Here is a 21,450-nt window from a genome sequence, read left to right on the forward strand (position 1 = left end):
GGGAAAATGTTTTAAACCTCTTAAACCGTGGTCCAGCGTTTTTCCTCCAAGTAGTTGCTTTGTGTTGACGATTCCCTGCAAACTTTCTCTTCACTTTCTTTCAGCTCATCAAGCAGTGCCTCTTCAGGCAAATAGACTTTGCTGACTTTGTCCTTTTTTTAAGAGGGAAAATTAGATCTTCATAGTCATGTCCTTGTCCATTTTGTGTTTTCTTCTCTGGGTTTCTTTCATCTTCTTTCTTTCTTCTCAGATCATCTCACTTGTTGTCCCCTTTCTCGTGCTCCTGCTAGTGAGGTTGCTTTGGCTCAGATTCCTAGATAAATGCGGCACTCTTTGCTGTCTGACACGGACTAATGCACCCACCCCCTAATACACATACACACACACACAATCTGTTCATCTCCTTAACTCATCTCATTGCCTCTCCTCCCCTCCCACACAGCCACACACAGAGATGCATGTTTACACGTCCACGCACTAAGAATGTGAATGAAAGTGCCGTTATATCTCTAATACACAAGCACTTTGATGGCTGTCTCTCATGATTTAATAGACTCTACGCCTTGCCGATATGTCTGTCCTAATGATATAAACGATGTGTCCCACCTTGAGCAGCTCTTACGTTTTGCCATCATCAAGGTGCAAATCCGACAATGTTTGCAAGGATGAAAATCCAGCAGATGCTCCAAGTATGTGGCGCCTTCCCACCCATGAACCGTTTTCTAGCTCACACGCTTTTGTGTTGCAGTGTTTGTATTTACAAAGAGGCCATAAAGACTCCAGATTCAATAGGTGTAAGAAGGGAGGAATTTCTCTATAAACACCAGAGTCATCCCAGTCATCAAGATTCTACAGAGGCACGCTTCCAGTAATGAGGAGAACAAATGCCCATACGACATTTAGTATGGAGAGATGATATATTAATGTGAAACCATTTTTAAAGACATTTTCTGTATGACTTTACTAGTATCTCATATCAATCTGGAGGAATTTAGGCCCACCTTTCTTTTTACTGTGTTGCTCCATGAACTTTAGCATTTGACATGCCATTCGAGGCCTGTAGAGCCTGAGGTGTGCTTCATGTTTTGTTTTGTTGTTTTTTTCTTTAGCTTTTCTTTCATTTTTTAAATATGTGTCAACATTAGCGTGAATTTTCTGGGATGTCCACTTTTGGGAAGATTGTGGTATTTTGTTAAGACTCATCTGAATACTCCAAACAAGGCAAACTACAAACACCTCTGCTTTCATAGAGGGGCTGATAATCAATTAATCAAGTGTACGTGATTAGCAGATCCTGCTGCTACTTAATTCCCGTGGAAGTAGTAAGAGTGTACTTTGTTTTTCAAAAAACTTAATAGAGTCCCGTGAAGACTTTCTTTTTCATGACTACACTTCTGTAAGATATAATTCATGTAAGTAAAATTGACAATATAGTATATAACACTAACAGCCAATGAGAAGTAAAAGGAAAAATATTAATGTTAAATTTATTGTTTTACACAGAGTGACAGCATACATTTGAAAAAGGTCTGAGTTCATTAGTTCGCTTGGTTTTCTGTTCAAAATGAATTTCCACTGCCCTCTAGTGGTGGACTACTCACTCCATCCATCCAACCATTATCTTAGATGACTCACTGGTGGAGTGTAATAATGCACTATAATTAAAATGACAACTCTAACATATCCTCCTGAGAACCAAGGATTAGAGAATCTTCCTATTGAACTTATTTTGGGATTTACTTCCTCTTTGGTGCTAAAAGAGGCCACCCAAATACATGAGATATCATTGGAAAGACCAGGATGTCCTCTGTTTAGTACACCAGGACTTAGTAGGGTTGCTCAAATAAGTCAAAAGATATAACCCAAAAACAAATTTCCATCACATAAATGTATAGGCTGGTTCTTAGGATAATATCATCTTAATTATACAATGAAAAAAAATGGTAGTTGGAGGTTTTGAGAGTTAGATTAGTTAAGATCAGTTCAAGGTGCCTCTCCAGAATGGTGTTTCCCACTGAAAAAAAAAATTGCTTTTAAAATACCAAGCTCATGTTCACTGAATGTTTTGTAAAGGTTATGTAGAATTACTTGGAATATGCAGCTCATCATCTCACTCATTATGTTAGAAGATTTAAAATATTGGTTGTGTTTTTGAATAAAGTGGAACAGCAGCTCTGAAGCCGATTTATTATCAATTTAGGGAACTGTAATTACTTGAGTCTGCATTAAGGGGCATCAGAATGACTACAAAGCTCCAACATGGCTTTCTATTATATATCCAGGCTACAGACTTGTCAGGTTTAGCCCAGTTATCTGTTATGTCATCCAGTGGGACCTATCTAGTGCAAAGTCAGGTCTTGTGAAAAAAACGCAACCAGGACAATAAGCACACACCTGATAAAAATCATGCGAGTCAGGGTGATGATGTGGTCAGATCTGTCTCAGTGTGGGAGTTAATTTTTAACTGAAAGCTTGGCAACTTGCCTGTTTAATCCCAGTGTTTACTGTAATCTATCAATACATAACATCAGCAGGTTATCATTTGTGCTCAAAGCCTGGGTAATTCTGCAATTCGAAAACAATCTACACTTAAAAAATTTTAAATGTTTTACAGTATTTTATAATATTTTAGTTGTTGTGTATTATGTTTGGTGCAACCCTAATACCAATACTCTGAAACTTGAAAACTTTATTGAACAAAATATTAATTTCTTGACCACTAAGTTAAAGCTAGTCACACTCATACTGAATACTAATTCAGTTTATGCTTACACTTAGTAGGAGTTTAGGCAAGTTTCTAAATCAACCTTGCCCAAATTTTCACTTTTCATAGTCACATACTTTATTGTTTCACTGATTTCAGTTTTTTGTTTTCAAACATTTGCCCAAATACACCATAGACACATACACAAATACACAAACAATAATTCAAACTGTTAAAAGGCAGTAGTTTAAAACGTTGTAAGCTAAGAAATCCATAAAATAAAATGGGTAAAATTAGGACAATTGAGTTTAATATTATTTTAATGTTTTTAATACGTGTCTGTCATGTTTGTTTTATATGAATGCCAACAGGGTTGAGAATCAGTACTAATATTAATATTTTCTCTGAAAAGACGCGAGCTGTGGCATTTAATGGGCTGTGAAAGTCGAGGATAGAGAAGTTATACGGGCCTTAATTAATATTTCAGAAGGGGTTGTTATTGGCTGTTTACGTCTGACGTAGGGCACAAGCGTTGTTTGGGAGGCGGAAGTGAAAGAAGACAAGGGAGAACTAGGTAGTTAGCTGGTTGGGTGGCTTGTAGGCAGGCAAGCCTTAAGGCAAGTGCCAAATTTAAACACTATTTGTAGATAAATTACCTCGTGAATTTACGACACGGTTTTTGTTGGTGTCGACGTCAGAAACTTTTCTGAGAATCTCAAACGGGACATTGCCAAATCAACGCTAGCTAACGTAACGCCTAGTTAGCAACTGACGCTAGCTACGCTGCACAACAACGGCTAGTTTTCTCGCAGCCGGCTTCGATACGGTCAGCAAGTCTCCTCTACCGTGTGTTACGAGCTGAAAGTAAGTTTTTGAGACGACAAGAAACTCTTTATATGTATAATGTCTTTCCACTTGTCAGTGTTTTGGATGTCCTGACGCTGTAGCTGCTAATGGTGGTGAGGTGTTTTTCGGCAAAAACAAGGCCGGCCTGTGGCTCATCTGGGTCGAATCCAACAAGGAAGGAGACCGGCTAGTCGGGGTTGGTCTGTCGGCCAAAGCATCGTAAAAGAACAACAACAACAAAAAAAAAAAAACCCTAATCAAAAACAAAAAAAACCTCCTCATTGTCAAATGTTGTGAAGGGGGATATTGGTGTCTTTAAACTGTGTTAATGCTCATGCACACAGAGAAGGATTTTTACCTCAGAACTACACATCACCGAGTGGCTGATTAGCTACTCGTCACTGTGTTCTTTGGCTACATCTTGATCCTGGTCAGTGTGACCTTTAAGCGATCTCCTCACCCTTATTGTCTACAGGATGTGTTAAACAGATGTTATATATGTCTGAGTGTTGCTAGTGAATCTTGACCTGTCATGTCTGTATTGTGCGTTAAGTGGGTTTCGTTTCGCTTGTGGCTCACAGGTCACGCGGTTACACGTCGTTCAAGTTGTCTTAATTATACAACGCCTATTGCTTGTACCAACAGGCTCGAGACAGAAAAGAAACATCTTGCTATACATTTATTCAGGTTTTGAGTATTTTATTTTTCAATGACAGATGCTGTCTGACATTTACGTCTACCATTTTCTTATTGTTTCATTAAAAAAATACTGTGCACAGTATGATGACACATATATGGTCTTGCACAGTTTTTTAATTAAATGGTTGGAGTTGAAAAACTGCTCCTCCGCTGCAAACAGTCTTGTGAGTTTGGATTACCGGTAGTCCTAATTTGTGTGTCTTTTGAAGTTGTTCAGCATATCCATCTCTTCACTCATACTTGTTATAGCTAAAATACACACGTTTAAAAAGATGATCCTTCACTACTGAAGCATCTGTTTCCCATGTAGAAGCTGGTTAACAAGCAGAAATGATGATGGCTTCCCTCTGTGACCTAGAGTAATTGACTGAACATTGTCTGAACTCTGCTTTCCAAAATTATTTTTAGTTTAGGGTTTGTTTTGTGTTGTTTGGTTTGCATTTATAACCCATATCAGAGGTGAAGACTAGATGCTCTGAGCAGAAATGTATGAGCATAGAGAAACTGTGGTGGAGTCCAAAACTTCATGGTTTTTAAAATAATAAATAATAATGAGCCTAATTTATGCACAGTCATTTCTTAACTGAGAAATACTGTATATTCATTCAGGCAGAACAAATTATTTAATTTGTTTTGATCATATTAGTGAAAGGCCACCATCTCATTTTGGACTGAACCGCCTGTCAGAAATCGTAGGAAATCATGGACTGCTGTTCATGAAAGTTTAAATGTCTGATCTCTGCTTCTGCTGTAATCATGTGACTAATTTAAGCACACCTCCATGACAGTGTGTTGCTGTTGTTCATGCTACTGTCAACTATTTTGTGCTTCACAGGTATTGAATTTCCACTCAGGAAGAATGCTGGTGCTTTCCAGCTTATGGTTGTGTTTTACTTTAGTAAACTGATGCATGCAGATTGAAATGAAGAGTTCATGTTTACTGTTTAATGTTACCTAAACGGTTATTGCTTCACCACCAAAACAAGATACAATTCGTGTATTTTTTTTCACCCAAAAGGAGAAACATAATTGGACTTGACAATTAGACACTGCCACAGTGTATATTATATACAGTACATATCTTTATATGGTGCTTTTCCAGCTCAGAGGAATTTCTGACTCTCTAAATAATAATCAGGCAGCGGGTTTCATTTAAATTTAAAGGTTTTTTTTTTTTTTTTTAAACATGTACACAATCTAACTGTAGCAGTAAGGTATTTCAGGCACATTAGCAATCATAAAGGCTACAGGGTTTTTTGTTTTTGTTTTGTTTTTTTCTTAAAGAAAATTCCCAGTGGGAGGCCATGTTTGTACACTGGTGAAACCTTGCTGATGTTTGTATACTACCAATTGCATACTAAACTGCTATAATATACAATTAGGATCATCTTTAGCTTTGAGGAAATTGCCAGACATCTGCTATTTCTGCCCTCCTTATTGACAGTGCAGTACTTTTCCCAGGTTTTGTTTTGTCAGTTGCATTGTGATCAGTGTTTACATAGCACCGATAGGACAAAGGTATGGGAGAAGATAAAGCAGTGTCTTAAGAAATCACTTTTTATTTTGTCTATCTAGTCTATTTGTGTATGGGAAAGGTTTATACATAGCCCTTCAAGACATTAATATACATTTTCACTGGAACCCACTGCAGAATTGGACAGAACGTAAAAGATTTGCTATAAGGTCAGATTTGCGTCAACACTGGAAGCGAAGCACTCATCGCCGATCCCATCAAAGCTGACATCTTGTTGCTTGTGGACATTGTAGGCTGTGGTTATCTAAGTAATGTTCTAACGTATTTACTACCAGATTATATGTCAAGCAACAGTTTTGTGCACTCTAATTTTCACTCACTTCAATTACTCGGCTGGTGGTGGTGAAGTTTCTTGGTTTCCACCAACTTTACCTCGCCAGCTGTTATTTCACCCTTAGTTGCTCTTAATCGCTGAATGCCATTCACTTTCTCTGCTCTCTTGTTGAAGTAAATCACTTTCTGTGTGGATGCAGCTTCAGTCTTGCATTGTATAATGATACTGGCTGACAAAATCTCTCTTTTTTTGTCCTAGTGAAACACCAAGGTATCTCATTTTCCTCTTTTTATTTATTTCAAACAGTGCATTCTCAAATAAACAATTGATCACTTAAAGGGGGTGATACAATATAATACAACACATATTAACTTAATCATGCACTGGGTATGCTCTTGGTGAAATCTCTGATGAGTATTGGGGAAAATTGTGCACATCCCTGAGCAGTGAAGAGTGTTTGAGTGTTCAGAAAAGGCACAGATTGCACAACAGTTAACTACCACTCTTGCTCAAACTAAAGGGACATACCCACTCTGGCTGACGTAATCCATTGGTCAGTCAGTCAGATCCAGTTGTTTTGTCCAATTCTCCAGAATTTAGTCAACATTTTAGCCCCAAATTGACTAATTTGTCTTTCACTTTTGTATAGATTCTGGGAAAAAATAGATTTCATTTTATTTATACATCTATTTGCATGTTGTCTCCCAAGTCATGTTGTATTTGTGACTGTGGTCATTTTATATAATTATATCTTGCAATGGTTGATGATGTATTAAGCGGTACATTGTGCAGCATTGGTTTGTCAACTTAGTGACAGTGAAATCAGCAGAAAATGTCTCTTATGTCACTTGGTTTGGACTTTGAGGAGGAGTCAATATTCTTAGAAGTAACCTCTCTGTGTGTGTGTTTAAGTGAGAGGGAGGGAGAGAGAGAGAGAGAGATATGTTCCTCGTGATTTGCCCAACCGCTTAGGAAGCACATGACTGAAATGAGTGGCATTCATACATGATTAGTGCAGGGCCATGAAACTCAAGACATAAAGTTGTCCAATAGGCCAGTCTGTAAAGAAACTGAGTTATTTTTTGTATTGATTATGTTGTTCCTGGTATATAGACAGCTGGTGGTTAGGTTGTGACTTGCTATGACGAGGTCAGGAAAGCATTAGTAACTAAACCCTCTTGCTTTTTGTCTTACTGCAGCTGTGGAAAAATGACATCCAGGAAGAAAGTGCTCCTGAAAGTCATCATCCTGGGAGATTCAGGGTGAGTCACACAAACTATTCAATTTTTTTCCTATTTTTGTCTTTTAAATTTAATTTTACATTGCGTTACTTCCTCGTTGGCACAAGTTGTTGTGGTGGTGCAATAAGCTGTCGCCAGGCAGAATACAAACTATGCTTCTTGTATATGCAGCCCTTATCTGCTGCTAATCACTACTATTGCTATCAAGCTCAGTTTTCATGCTCATTATGCCATCTTTCAAAAGTAGTTTTTATATTACAGTTATTCAAACATGGTTTCAAGGGAACTTTTAATTTTTCACAATAATTTATAAAAAAAAAAAAAAGCTTAGTAAACAGTTTCATAAGAAACCTTAAAGCTGGGTGAACCTGAGAACACTGAAATCTTTTTAGTATCCCTGTGATAATATGATTCACCAATAAATTACAGTATTTTATATGTAAGGAAAACATAATGGCCAAACAGGTTGAATCAACTACCATTCATTCATTTCTTATTGTTAAGCCAGGCTGAAATGTAACTCCAGGCCATTGAATGTTTTAACTTGCAAAAATTAAAATAGGAATGATCCCTGTTTTGTTGAATCATATGACCACTTGGAAAGAACACCAAAGTTGACTCTGGTTCTTTGCTGATTGACCAGTAAGATGAATTTGTAGGTTATGATGTAAACAGTTCTCTAGTACGCTTCAGTAGGAAATCTACGTCTTAATTTAGAACATAGCCTAATGTGCACCTCCTGAGAAATTCTACATTTCAGGTTGACACAGCCCGCAACGACTGAATGGCGTGGCAGGCTGTAGTATAGGGTTAAGAGGGGTTTCTGGTTATTTCACGAGTTAGGATGTAGAATTCCCACAGATATCTAAATCAGATCACTGGTCTGTTTTGTATCTGAGTTTTCTAGATGCAAATTAGTTGACTCTTTTTCACTCTAGTGTGGTGGTAAAGCATCTGAAATGGTTTGTTAACTGTGTGAAGATACCTTAGTTTTATCCTTGTATTTATTTATGTATAACAACAACATAGCAGTTTGGCAGGTAGCCACACCTGAGAGTAAGGCAAAGCCTTTACTCTTTGGACTTGCTAACCATTCTCTCTTACCTGTATCAATCGGTGCTCTGTCACCCTCACAGGTCAGTAATTGTTTGCACTGATTAAGGATCACGTTAAATTTGCTGAGTGTGTCTTCTTGTTCCACAAGAATGACACACTGATAACATCATCATAGCATGCAGCATTTCAGTTTCCTTTATCACATGCTTTACGACCCTGTAAGTGGCTATACTGCTGTACAGACCATTTGCTAATGTGGTTAGCGATATGGTTGAAGCAGTCATCATTCGTCTTATATGTAGTGGATCCTTGTATTTAAAATCAGCTTGTCTCGATTAAGATGGATACCCAATGTGCTCAAGCTGGTGGAAATTCTAAAAGCTTTAACCACATTCATATATCACCAAACACAGTAATTTAATTGCTGCATATTTCATATTTCTGTTGTGCTGCTGTTTCTCTTCTCAGTGTTGGGAAGACCTCCTTAATGAACCAGTATGTGAACAAGAAGTTTAGTAACCAGTACAAAGCCACAATAGGAGCAGACTTCCTGACGAAGGAGGTGATGGTGGACGACCGACTCGTTACAATGCAGGTGTGGTATGATAACTAGTCGGAGGACTAAATTATGTGAGGACAAATGAAGCTTTAAGTTTTCATGGATTCAAGCACAGTTTTATTGAGAGTTGTTGTTTTGTATTATCTTTAATCCTGGTGTGCCTAACTATTGTTCCTCTTTCATTGCCTAGATCTGGGACACAGCTGGCCAGGAGAGGTTCCAGTCTTTGGGTGTTGCGTTCTACCGTGGAGCAGACTGCTGTGTGCTGGTGTTTGATGTGACTGCGCCCAATACATTCAAAACACTTGACAGCTGGAGGGATGAGTTTCTGATCCAGGCCAGTCCTCGAGATCCTGAGAACTTCCCGTTTGTGGTGCTAGGCAACAAGATTGACTTGGAGAACAGACAGGTTGGTATGAGATTCCTGGTTCTAGTTTCGTTGTTATAAGAATGACTTTAACTATGTGTGCGTGTCAGTTGTAAGTGCACACAGCACACTGTGGCTGTTACTGTTGTGCTGCTTTGTTTGGTGGATCTGTAGAAGGAGAAAAGACTAAATCATTAAAGACTTGCTGTGACCATAAAGATTAGCGCAGGTGTTGATGGGGTTAAATTGCTGTGTAAGGAATGTAAGAGGATTTGGTGAAACTACAAAAGTCACTTCACCTGAGCAGAGGAGCTTCTTGTGGCTAGTGAAGTGCATGCCTTGACTGGGCCTTTGTATAAGCTTGGAAAGCTCGCCTCAAGTTTATGTGTTACATAACAATGTCAGAGTGGCTTTTTTCCAGCTGAAGTTCAACGATAGTAACTCTAAACATTGAAGTAACTCTTATCCACACTTTGAAGTGGCATAATCAGAGCATAGACTTCAACATTACAATGTGAATTGACAAATTGACACCTCAGTAAAGCTATTCACGCCAGACATCCAAAAACCAAAATAAAAGCAGTTTTGTGAGAACAAATGATACATGTTCCACCTGAAAGTTGTGCACTCACCTATGAGAAATGCTTGTTGAGCAGATATTGCCCAAATGTAGCTGAAAAATCAACGTTTACTTTTCCTCCAGCACTGGGAATATCTTTTTTTATAAGCATAATATGACTTTGTATGCTTGTGACCTAAATATCAATACCTGTATCCTAATCAAATAATGCAGAAAATTGAGTTATTGTATTGTATTTTACAACTTATTTTAGCTTGTTGTTGTCGATGGACTCAATCTCTCTTTATATCCACAGGTGACCACCAAAAGGGCTCAGGCCTGGTGTCAAAGTAAGAACAACATCCCCTACTTTGAGACCAGTGCGAAGGAAGCCATAAATGTAGAACAGGCATTCCAGACAATCGCACGTAATGCACTCAAACAGGTGAGTTACAGGTTAATGGGGTGTGTGTGTGGTGTGCTGGTGGTGGGTTTGAAATGGCTTGTTGCATTGTGTGATTGTTGAATTTTAAAAAATCTTTCGGCTTTACTTAACTTCTTTTTTCTTGATGCCTTGCAGGAGACAGAGGTGGAGTTGTATAATGACTTCCCAGGGCCCATAAAGCTGGGAGGGAATGAAGGACCTAAACCCGCAACAGAAAGCTGCAGCTGCTAAGAGAAAACTTGGACCATCTTCTCTGTTGGCTTTTTGGAAACGCCCTGTCACTGGTTACATCACCTCCACCTCGCTCCCAGGGAAGGGAATTCCCTACTGGTCTTCCTCCTCCATGCCATTGTTCATTCCACCGACACGACCCTTCGCACAATGTGCTGCACATGGATGTGTCCCCCTCACAATTAATACACAAATTAATACACTAGTGTTCTCTTGTAAAATATGTTGACGAGTCCAGCGCCCAAAGATCACACAAGAGAAAAATGACACCCCCCAGCCCCACTCTGACCTCACAGTCCCTGACTTGATCTCCTGTGAGTGATCTCCTGTCCCAGCAACCCATTTGTGCAGATGATGCCCGACATTCACGCTGAGGGGACAAGATGGAGCCATTTTCAGAGTGCAATCGGGAACTCTAGATGTCCTAGCTGATTATCTTTAATGTGAGGCGATGTTGGCTAATGTCAGCATCCCAAGTTTCGCATTCTCTGATTTCTCTTTTGCTTTCTTTTGCCTATCTGTCAATGAATAATCTTGTTGAACTATATATACAGATGTATTAATTGGCTGATGATGTTTTTGAAGCCAATCTGAAACACTTTCTTCTTTCTTTTTGCACTTTGTATGTTTTTTTTGCCTTTAAACATTATACAGGGATGACTGATTTTTGGGCAACGTCTGCTGCCAGATGCCTTTCAAATTAGAATTCCTTACTCTTTCCTTTTTTGATAGGTCCTGAGAATTTGTTGAACACTCTGGTGATTATCTTTGCCTTTGCCCTTCAAGATTGTGCTTAAAGGGTTTATAACTGCCTAAACAGCACAGTAGAAATGTTATTAAGTAGACTCAAAGTAAAAGCTGAGTCTACTTAATAAGTCAGTGTAGAACATGGATTAATTGTCCCTGATATATTAATATTTGCCTTTTGTGTAACATTACTTGTACTGCTACTGTTACTGCTGTATATGTTCTGTCCTTTCATCAGACGTCTTTCATCGCTATAGAATTACAATATGCATCACCAACACAGCTTACACCTGTCTTCTGTCATGTCTTTGTTATTGCTGTTCTATCTATCTGCTTGTAGCTCAGGTTGGCTAAGTACTTAATATTTTTAACGGATTGTGTATTACAGTGTATAGATGGTGAAGGTATAATGGACTCAAATCAAATGGATATTCTATCTTTCCATTTAATGAAAATATCCAGTTATTTGTCCTGGTAGTACTCCTCCTTATAAGAACAAAATTACTGCAATGCAAATAATGTTGTCAAAGAAAATTCGGACATCAAATAATAAAACTCTTGACTATATTAACAGTCTGGCGTTCTGTGTCTCAGTGTATGTATGGTTGATGAAATTCTCAGTTTCCTTTTCCATTCACACACCCCCTCAGGTGTGTAATTGTGTGAAGCCTTAATCACAGATGCAGATAACTTATATACATTTGTTTTGTTTTTTTTACTTTTTCCATCTACTTTGGCCTTCAGTTCACAAAGTTTGAATTCACTGTAAACCAGTTAGTGTTATTGGTATGGTTTGTTTTGTTTTGTTTAAGTAAATGAGAAAAAACTACTTGTATAGGTGTTGAATGCACTGTGCTTCATGTTTTAAGTCATTAACTATTGTTATCAGTTACTTTTTTAGGTACACCTGTTCAACTGCTTGTTAGCTCAAATATCTAATCAGCCAATCACATGGTAGGGCAGGGGTTACTTTGAATGGTACCAAAATCGCTGATCTAACAATTTTAGAAACTGAACTACTATAACAGACTAGTGTATTTTTTTTTTTCACCAAAAGTGAAGCACCACCATTGGTCAGATTATTCTCTTAAAAGCATCAGCTTGTCCCAAGGTCCAGTTCAGCAGATCAAATTTACAGAGGAAAATTTAGCTGAGCAATCAATTAAAACAGCGCATGACTGTCAAAGCAGCCCGGCCTCTAATTTTATCCATCTGAGTTAGAAAAATCCACCTATTTAGTTGGGCATTGTTTGCCTTACTTTTAGAGGCAGCAAGTAGCCTGTAAGGGCACTACAGCTTCTAATTTTCAGTGGCAATTCCAATTTCCAAGTTGGAACTAACTCACTTCCTTGTTCACCCATTTCAAATTTCCTGAACTCAAAAGTTTCAAACACAGGATGGAACAATGAACTTTAATGAAAACAGGGTAAATCCCCCCCCCCCCCCCCCCCCCCCCAAAGATAACTGCAAACATGGCAACTCAGGGTTCAACATGCAGACTAGAGAAGCTGGGGATCTAACTACAGACAATCTGATCCGCTGATGACTCCTAAACCACCCCTCAGGAAAAATGATGGAGGACATAAAAAGTTATCTAGGCTTTTTCCTTGCGCAGCAGGGATAAGCTTCTGTCCATAAAAAGCATCGTAAAATGCCCCTTCCTCTTTGTGAAATTTTGCCTGGGGGAATATTGACGTCTTTAAATAGACAGACTATGTTAAATAAGTATGCTAGACATCTTTGTGCTAGCATTGCAGGCAAACATGTCCTGTCACGTTTGTTTTCTGTGTTGAATAGTTTTTCTTTCATTTGTGACTTGCAGGTCACGAAGCTACCCGTGATTGTCTGATCATACAACAACTATTTCTTGTACCACCAAGCTTGAGGACAAAATGAAATCTGTTGCCATACATGCAACAGATTTCATTTTTCAATTCTGTCTGACACTACCATCAACCTTTTTCCAACAGACATTGTGCAGAGTATAAAGACTGAGATATGTTATATGGACAAAATTACTGGTCCTCAGTTTCTTTAGTTTAAACTCCACCACCAACGCTGGAACTCGCTCTATTGTCCCTGCTCAGGCTGACATGGCATGCAAGATGGACCTTCAGCTTAGCATACATTTTAAAACCAAGAGAAGGTTTAACAGAGAAACAATCAAATTGAATCAGAAGATTTGGTCCTCAAATCTTTAAATTCAGGTGTTTTCAGTCCCATTGCCACAGCTCAAGCACTGAGACAGGCAGTCTACCTTTAAAAACATTTGTGAAAGAATGGGTTGTTCTAAAGAGCTCGCTGAATTCGAGTGTTGTAACAGCAATAATTCAGTTTGTGAAATATTTTCCCTCTTAGATATTTCACCATTAACTGCAAAATGTAACACACTGCAAAGTGGGCCACATTAGGCCAGACACAACAGCCTTATAGTTTACTGGTAGAAAAATGCATGCTTGAGCTCTAAAAGGACATTCTGAGTCAGGAATACACCTGTATGCTATGAATCAGCTTTAAGGAAATACTGCTTACTGTCAGAGAGCTGCTGCACTAGTTTTTTCTGTTTTGTCAGTAAAACTGTGATTACCGTTTACTACAGATATGACAAAGGTTTGGGTAAAAGTTAAAGCAGCCTCTTATGAAATCTGTCATGAAATGACTGTGCTGCTGGCAGGATAAGGATCCAGATGCATGACTTGTGAGACAAGAACTCAAAAAAGCTTTAATGCTGGAGTCTTTACATAAAAAAAAAAACACAAAAATAAAACGCAAAACAAAACAGGGCTAGAGCCAGGAATACAAAACTAGGACTCTAGGGGGGAGACACAAGGAACAAGGGAGCACACAGCAGAGAGGGAGGGCACAACAATAAACAGAGAGAGAGTCAGACAATAAATACACACCAGATAATTAGGGAAATGAGAAACACTGGCTGAAACTGCTCAAGGAAAACAAGAAAAAGGAAGCAAAACAAAACACGTGACACAAGAGACTATCAAAATAAAACAGGAAATAACACTGAGACAGAGACTCAAAATTACAAACAATCTAATTTCTCTCTTTGTGTTTTTTTACTTCAAGCTTTGGGCTCTAAAATATATCAGCTGATCACGACACTTAAAGGTAGCAGTACAATATATATTCACTTACTTATATTCACTTACGTGTTCAAAAAAGATTACACAATGGTTAGATCCAGTTGACACACTGGGTGTGGCTGACCCATGGCTTAGATCAGTCATATCCAGTGTGGCAAACAAATTCTTTAATCAATGCATGTTGAACAGAACTCATGTTATGTTTGTGATTGTGGTTGTTTTGCATAATTATACCATACGAAGCTTGACAGTGGATTGAAATCTGTGTGCTGTCAGCTTAGTGACACCGAAATCAGCTGAAACATTTGATGTCACCTGCTTTGAGGAGGAGTTGGATTGATTTGCCAAACAGGTTATAAGGTACATGACTGGAATGAGTGGCATTCATACATGATTGGTGCAGGGCCAGGAAAACTCAACACAGGAAGTCAGGAAAGCATTAGTAACTAAACTCTCTTGCGTTTTGTCTTAATGCAGCTGTGGAAAAATGACATCCAAGAAGAGGGCGCTCCTGAAAGTCGTCATCCTGGGAGATTCATTGTGAGGTTTAGAGGTTAATGTATTTTAAATGTAATTTTAAAGTGTGTTACTTTGTCGTTGGCACGAGTTGTTGTTGTTGTGCAATAAGCTGTCGCCAGTCAGAATATTAACTATGTATCTTGCATCGCAAGACTTAGTTAATCCTATTGTTTTATGCACAATTATACCTTAGTTGCTGAAATACTGTTTAAGGGAATGTTTAAAACTACTTAATAAAGGTGGTTTAAGTGTGCATAACAACACAAAGCTGTTTATCAGATATCCACAACTGAGAGCGAAACAAACATTTTTCTTGATTGTCAGAGTTGCTTCCTCGTACCAATCACTGCTCTCTCACTCACGTGGATTATTACGTATTTGCACCGATTTACTTATTTACTGAATCTATTCTCTTATTATGGATGGATAATATTACCCTACTCTTATTTTATTTTCCTTTACCACATGAATACAGACAATATAACCAGCTATACTGCTATACAGACCACATGTTAAAATGGTTGGTGATATGTTTGAAGCAGTCATATTTCAACCTGTCTATACTACATGCTGCTTTTATTTAAACTCAACTTGGAATAGAAATTTAAAAAAGCTTTAACCACATTCATATATCTGTTGTGCTGCTGTTTCTTTTCTCAGTGTTGGGAAGACCTCCTTAATGAACCAGTATGTGAACAAGAAGTTTAGTAACCAGTACAAAACCACAATAGGAGCAGACTTCCTAACGAAGGAGGTGATGGTTGGAGACCAGGTCGTTGTATTGCAGGTGTGGCATAAAAAGTAGATGGACTCTTTGATCATATGAGGACAAATGAAGATTTAATGTTTAAAGCTTCAAGCACAGCTTTATTGAGAAAAGACATTTCCAGGTCCTTAGTAGGACGTTGTTGTTCTGCATTATCTCTAGTCTTGGTGTCCTGGTACTAACTGCGTTTCTCTTTCATTGCCTAGATCTGGGACACAGCTGGCCAGGAGAGGTACCAGTCTTTGAATGCTGCCTTCTATCGTGGAGCAGACTCCTGTGTGCTGGTTTTTGACTTGACAGTGCAAAAAACCTTCAAATCGCTTGACAACTGGAAGGAAGAGTTTCTGTTCCAGGCCAGCCCTCGAAATCCCGAGAACTTCCCATTTGTGGTGCTAGGCAACAAGATTGACTTGGAAAACAGAGAGGTTGGTATGAGATTCCTGAGACAAAAAGGTCTGGGTTCAGTATGTTTGTTAGAAGGCTGTCTCTGCCATAGCATAGATAACTTTACTTCACAGTACTGGTATTGAATTTCCTATCAGAAAGAATGCAGGTGCTTTCCAGCTCATGATGGTAAATGAAGTGCTTGTGTTTTAAAAGATTAGCTGATTGATGTATGTTGACTAAAATGAAGACTGATGGGAATGTTTGTGTTTCTATTAAATTACTGCCTCAAGTGTTATTGACCGACTGTCTAAATCACCCTTGATATTATTTAAAAACACTGATGAATGTACCTGAATGAGCAGACATTAGGGCACAGAAATCAACTGACCAGGTAAAACTGTATAACATAACATTTGCCTGTTTTTATATAAGAAAGCAATTAGGATGATCTTTGAGAAAATACTGCTAAATATTATAGTAAGACGGCTGGAGCAGTAAACTTTCTGTTTTGTTAGTAACAATGTGATGACTGTTTACCTGCCACAGATATGACTAAGGTAAGGGAAAAGATAAAGCAGCCTCTTATGAAATCAAGGTTTATTTTGTCTCTCAAGTCTATTTATAAATGGATAAGATTTAAAGATAAACTTTCAAGACTCTCACATATTTTTTGTGAAAAACACAATTTTCTTCTGATACGTTTCATAAATGAAAGCAGAGTAAAACCTTTTCTAGTGTCTGTCAATCAAAGCTAGGAAAGAAAGTCCAAAGCACTGAGTGTGGTAGGGTTGGAAGAGCCAGATCTTCTGATTCAATTTAATTGTTTCTCTGTTAAACCTTCTCTTAGTTTTGAAATGTATGCTAAGCTGAAGGTCCATCTTGCATGCCATGTCAGCCTGAGCAGGGACAATAGAGCAAGTTCCAGTGTTGGTGGTGGAGTTTAAACTAAAGAAACTGAGGCTGAGACAGATATTAGGTTGCAGCGATTGGAGCTGATAAGCTCTCGTTCTGCTACTGTAGGTGCACAGGTGTCTCCTGTGGAAATATTCCCCCAGTTTGAGTGTTTTCTGAGAACAGAACTCAGACCTTTTTCACCGAATTCAAGTGCATAGAGGTTTCGCTGCACTGGCCTCAGCATGTGTGAGCCATAATGCTGCAGTGTGAATTTACAGATAAGTCCCCGGAAGCTTGTTCTGCCTTTTCTGCTGAGTACAGTCTGGTTTATAAAAAGCTCAGACACCCTCCTTGTGCCTGACGCCTACTGATGGTGTTTTAGAAGTCTCAGATATACATCTGGTCAAAGCTACGGTCATTTTACCAGAGAGAAGAGAAACTTGAACAGCTGGTGCTCTGCATCTAACGCTACTGACGTGTGATGTTTATTTGGCTGCCACGTTGGATGTGTGACAATAATTGTGACTACATAAGGTCAAGGATCAAGATTTCAACATCCTAGTCACACAGCCCTAAAGACTGGTTAGTGACCCTCTGGCAACTTCTGGTCCTGAGGGCTACATGTACATCCCTCAGGACATGGCGCTACATGTGTATCCTCTGACCAAAAACCTCCTTGAAATTGTTTCGGTTGCTAACAGATTGCGAATACTAGGCAGCTCTCCAAAGTACAACAAAAAACTGGAAATGGGCATGGCAACATGTTGGTTAAACTTTAGTGAATACAAAGGACCTATAGAAATTCTGCATCTTTAAACTAAGATAAAAGCCGAAAGAGAAACAATACAGCTGGTTTGTGGAGATTACTGCACAAAGTTTTTGTGGGATGGGAACCTCCCATCTCATGGTGCCTCTTGCTGTTTGCAGTCTTGCGTCACAAATCCAGTCAGTGGCAGTGACAGCCTGTATATTGGTTTTTCAGCTGCTGGAGAAAAAAAAGCTCCAGCACCCTCTCTGGAGAGGAGGGTGTGTTTGATCACTTTACATTTCTCATTCTTTTGCATAGTAATCAACTTCTGAGTTTTATTTTGTTTATTTATTTCGTTTTTATTTTGATAGCAGTTTGTCCGCCTTTTAGTTTAATTGATAATTAAAAGAAAACATATTTCTGCTCTTAAAAGAGCCTCCTTCACTATTTTTCTGCCTGAACACTTCTTCTTGCTTTTTCTGCGTCCGCTGGACGTCTTAGGGGACATAACAGATGTGTGAGAAAGGAGAAATTACAGGGGAGTAAAGGCTATGGCTATTGGCTAAAGGCTATTGTATGGGATAAATAAAGATGTTTGTTTCATGCCATTTGTACATAGCTTAATAAACTAGTGTTTTAAACATTGCTAATGTCCATAAAATGTCACAAAGTAATCTCAAAGTTTAGAAATTCTATAGTCTATTAGACAAATTGTCTATAAAGGCAGATAGTTTAGCACTTAGGCTAACTGGCCTAGTTGTGGGCCCACAACTAAAGATAAGAAGATAAGAATAGTGTGTCTATCTGTACTTTTGACTTAAACATTGGATCATACTTTATGATCAGTTAATACAGAAAACTGAGCATTTACAAAGTGTCCACACTGTTCTGACAAGTCTGCAGCAACCGTGTGATTGTGTCAAATCAGAATGAGCCAGAATCTCGGAGGAATATTTCCAGCACTTTGTTGTTATAAAGAAATAAGGCAGTTCTGAAAGCAAACAGGGGTCCAGCCTGACACCATCCAGTGAGTATAATTTAGATGATTATTAATGATATTGTATATCCACAGGTGACCACCAAAAGGGCTCAAGCCTGGTGCCAAAGTAAGAACAACATCCCCTACTTTGAGACCAGTGCGAAAGACGCCACAAATCTAGAGCAGGCATTCCAGACAATTGCAAGTAACACACTCAAACAGGTGAGTTACAGTTTTATGGAATGAGGGGAAAAAATGTTGGTTTTGGAATATATTGTGGCATTGTGTGCCCGCTGACTTTTCAAAACTCTGTTGGCTTTTTTTTTTCAGGCCTCACAGGGGACAGATGTGGAGTTGTATAATGACTTCCCAGAGCCCATAGTATTTGGAGAGAATGATGAATCTAAGTCTTCAGCAAAAAGATGCAGCTGCTAAGGGAAAACTTGAACCATCTTCTCTCTTAAGTTTTTGGAAACACACTGTCACCTTGGTTACATCACCTCCACCTCACTCCCAGGGAATGGAAACAGCCTACTGTTCTCCCTCCTCCATGCCATTGTTTATTCCATCAACACTACCCTTCACACAATGTGCTGCAGATGGAAGGGCCCCCTCTATCTTTATAAACAAATGAATACACATTTCTAGCATCTCTCGCAGGAATCTTGGGGTAACCTTTGACTGATTTTCACTTTGAATGCTCAATAAATCTCTGGTTCATCTTTGCTTTTATCACTTTAAATCGATTAAGAAACTGAGTCAAACTCCACTGTGTCATGCTCTGAACTGGACTGAATATTTTTCATGTCTTTACTTCATTGGGTTTAAGTTGCTCATTTGGTGTGATGGTTATTATCTTAACAAGACCTCCTTGGAACTTTGAAGCTTGCACCACTGACAAACTCTTCTAAATACTCACATATCACACTGTTGCTACTTCAGCTGAACTGACTCCCGATGAACTACCATGTACATTTTAAGATTTTTATTTTATTTTATTCGTTTTGGTTTATTTTTATAATAGACAAGCATCAGTGTACATCAGTGAACTTTTGCATCCATATATCTCCAGCATGTCCCAGAGGTCATGTGATCAGGACTTGCTGGCTCTGCAGCAAACAAAGATAGAGATAGAGTACAAAAGACATGTCTCCCTCTGAGCCTGAGATCTGTGGACTTGGTGGATTAGTTTTTAAAACTTAGATTTATAAACTTGTTTTGAAGTAATTTTTTTTGTTCTCATGTTTTAGTATTTTGTTGTTAAAAATTTTGATATTTATCTTGAAAGATCCTAAGTACATAAAAAAATTTTTTGCTATATTTTAAACATGGTCTTTAACGCTATTTAGCATTGTTTTAACATGGGAGACTGTCAGGTTTGACTTGCTTTACAAGACACCATCTAGTGGCTATTAGAGAAACTGCAATTTTGGCACCTCTGCTTTAGCTAGAGGTGTCTAGCGTTCATCCTTCCACAAAAACCACTACTACTGCTCCTCCTACTTAAACTTTTTGATAACTCAAAATATAATTTTGCCACACTTTTTCGTATATCACTTGTATCTTGTTAAAACGTGATGATCATGATCTTATCATTAATGATCATGCTGTGAGTGGTTCTATTTGTTGACTCCCACATTAAGGGTGGTGGGACTGGATATCGGGGCCTTTCTATCACCGTGTTAACAAAAGTAATATAGTCAGTCCAATGACACACTGATACATATATTTTCATGCTTTTTATTTCAGTGTAGTCATAATACTCCTGAACTCAAACTCTTTTATTTGCCGGATTTTAATGTAATGTACTTGCATTTGGAGCTTTTCTACTGACTACTCAGAGCACTTTAGACTAAAAGTCACATTTTAACCAAACATTTCTGCAGTGTGTTATTCTATACAATTCAAGCACTTCTCACATCCACAGCCACTTTAGAATCACCAATTAACCTAAAAAGCATGTCTTTGGACTGTGGGAAGAAGCCGGTACAGGCACAGCTAGCACGTGCAAACTCCACACAAGTAGTACAATTCACCACCTGTGAATTGTGACGGATAGTGAGATGGATGAGCCACTTACGTTCTCGCTTTTTAGTGGCAGATGTGGCCACTTGGGATAAATTCACTTCTGGCAAAAGACCCAATTCACACACCTACGGTCATTTTAGAGTTGAACATTAGCCTAATCCCACACATGTCTTTGGACTGTATGCAGTTACCTGGAAAGAATACTGAAACTCAACAGAGAAAGGCCCTAGGCCCTTCTTGTTATGAGGCAACAGTGCTAATCACTGCATCACCATGCCTATAAAGATGAATTTTCTGTCTCTATTTAGCTCAGTGACAGATTGGTAACCTGTCTATGGTGTACCCTGCTTTTTGCCCTATGACAGCTGGGATAGGCTCCAGTCCCTCCTACCACCCTGAATTGGATAATCAGATGAAATTGGATGGATGGGTGCAAAACACTAAAAAGTTAGAAAAATAGCAATAGGTTCTCCTAACTTTATAGAAAAAATGGAAATCACCCAGAATAACTGCTAACATGTTGGAATGGCCTTATACAACAGAACAATGCATCCTGTTGCAGACAGGCCTCGCTCACATAAAAGCATTTCTTTTTATCCATGTTCAAAATAAGCATAGGGCTTACTAAAGTGTGTGTCACTGAGCAGTACCATGCAGTACTGTGTATTACCAGAGCCCTCAAACTCTGAAAAAATAGAATTGGAAAGGAATCAAATGAGCATCTGGTATTCTTGTTCTGCTTTCCAAGCAAAGCAAGAATACCAGAAAA

General features: G+C 38.6%; 2 protein-coding genes across 2 annotated transcripts; both read left to right on the forward strand.

Annotated features, from left to right (window-relative positions):
- Positions 1 to 3,238: 3,238 nt before the first annotated feature.
- LOC102788398 (ras-related protein rab7-like) lies at positions 3,239 to 11,829 on the forward strand. Its single transcript, XM_006806673.3, has 6 exons — positions 3,239 to 3,568; positions 7,257 to 7,319; positions 8,823 to 8,949; positions 9,104 to 9,322; positions 10,156 to 10,284; positions 10,420 to 11,829. The coding sequence occupies exons 2-6, from the start codon at positions 7,267 to 7,269 to the stop codon at positions 10,513 to 10,515; spliced, it is 624 nt and encodes a 207-aa protein (XP_006806736.1). The 5' UTR covers positions 3,239 to 3,568; positions 7,257 to 7,266; the 3' UTR covers positions 10,516 to 11,829.
- A 2,939-nt stretch (positions 11,830 to 14,768) lies between these two features.
- Positions 14,769 to 19,927, forward strand: LOC102788690 (ras-related protein rab7-like). Its single transcript, XM_087840739.1, has 5 exons — positions 14,769 to 14,900; positions 15,540 to 15,666; positions 15,852 to 16,070; positions 18,747 to 18,875; positions 18,984 to 19,927. Exons 1-5 carry the CDS (start codon positions 14,848 to 14,850, stop codon positions 19,086 to 19,088), a joined length of 633 nt encoding a protein of 210 aa, XP_087696865.1. The 5' UTR covers positions 14,769 to 14,847; the 3' UTR covers positions 19,089 to 19,927.
- The last annotated feature ends 1,523 nt before the right edge of the window (positions 19,928 to 21,450 follow it).

The sequence above is a fragment of the Neolamprologus brichardi genome, chromosome 5 (genome assembly GCF_056152115.1).
Source record: "Neolamprologus brichardi isolate AB-2024 chromosome 5, ASM5615211v1, whole genome shotgun sequence".
In the NCBI taxonomy this organism is placed as follows: Eukaryota; Metazoa; Chordata; class Actinopteri; order Cichliformes; family Cichlidae; genus Neolamprologus; species Neolamprologus brichardi.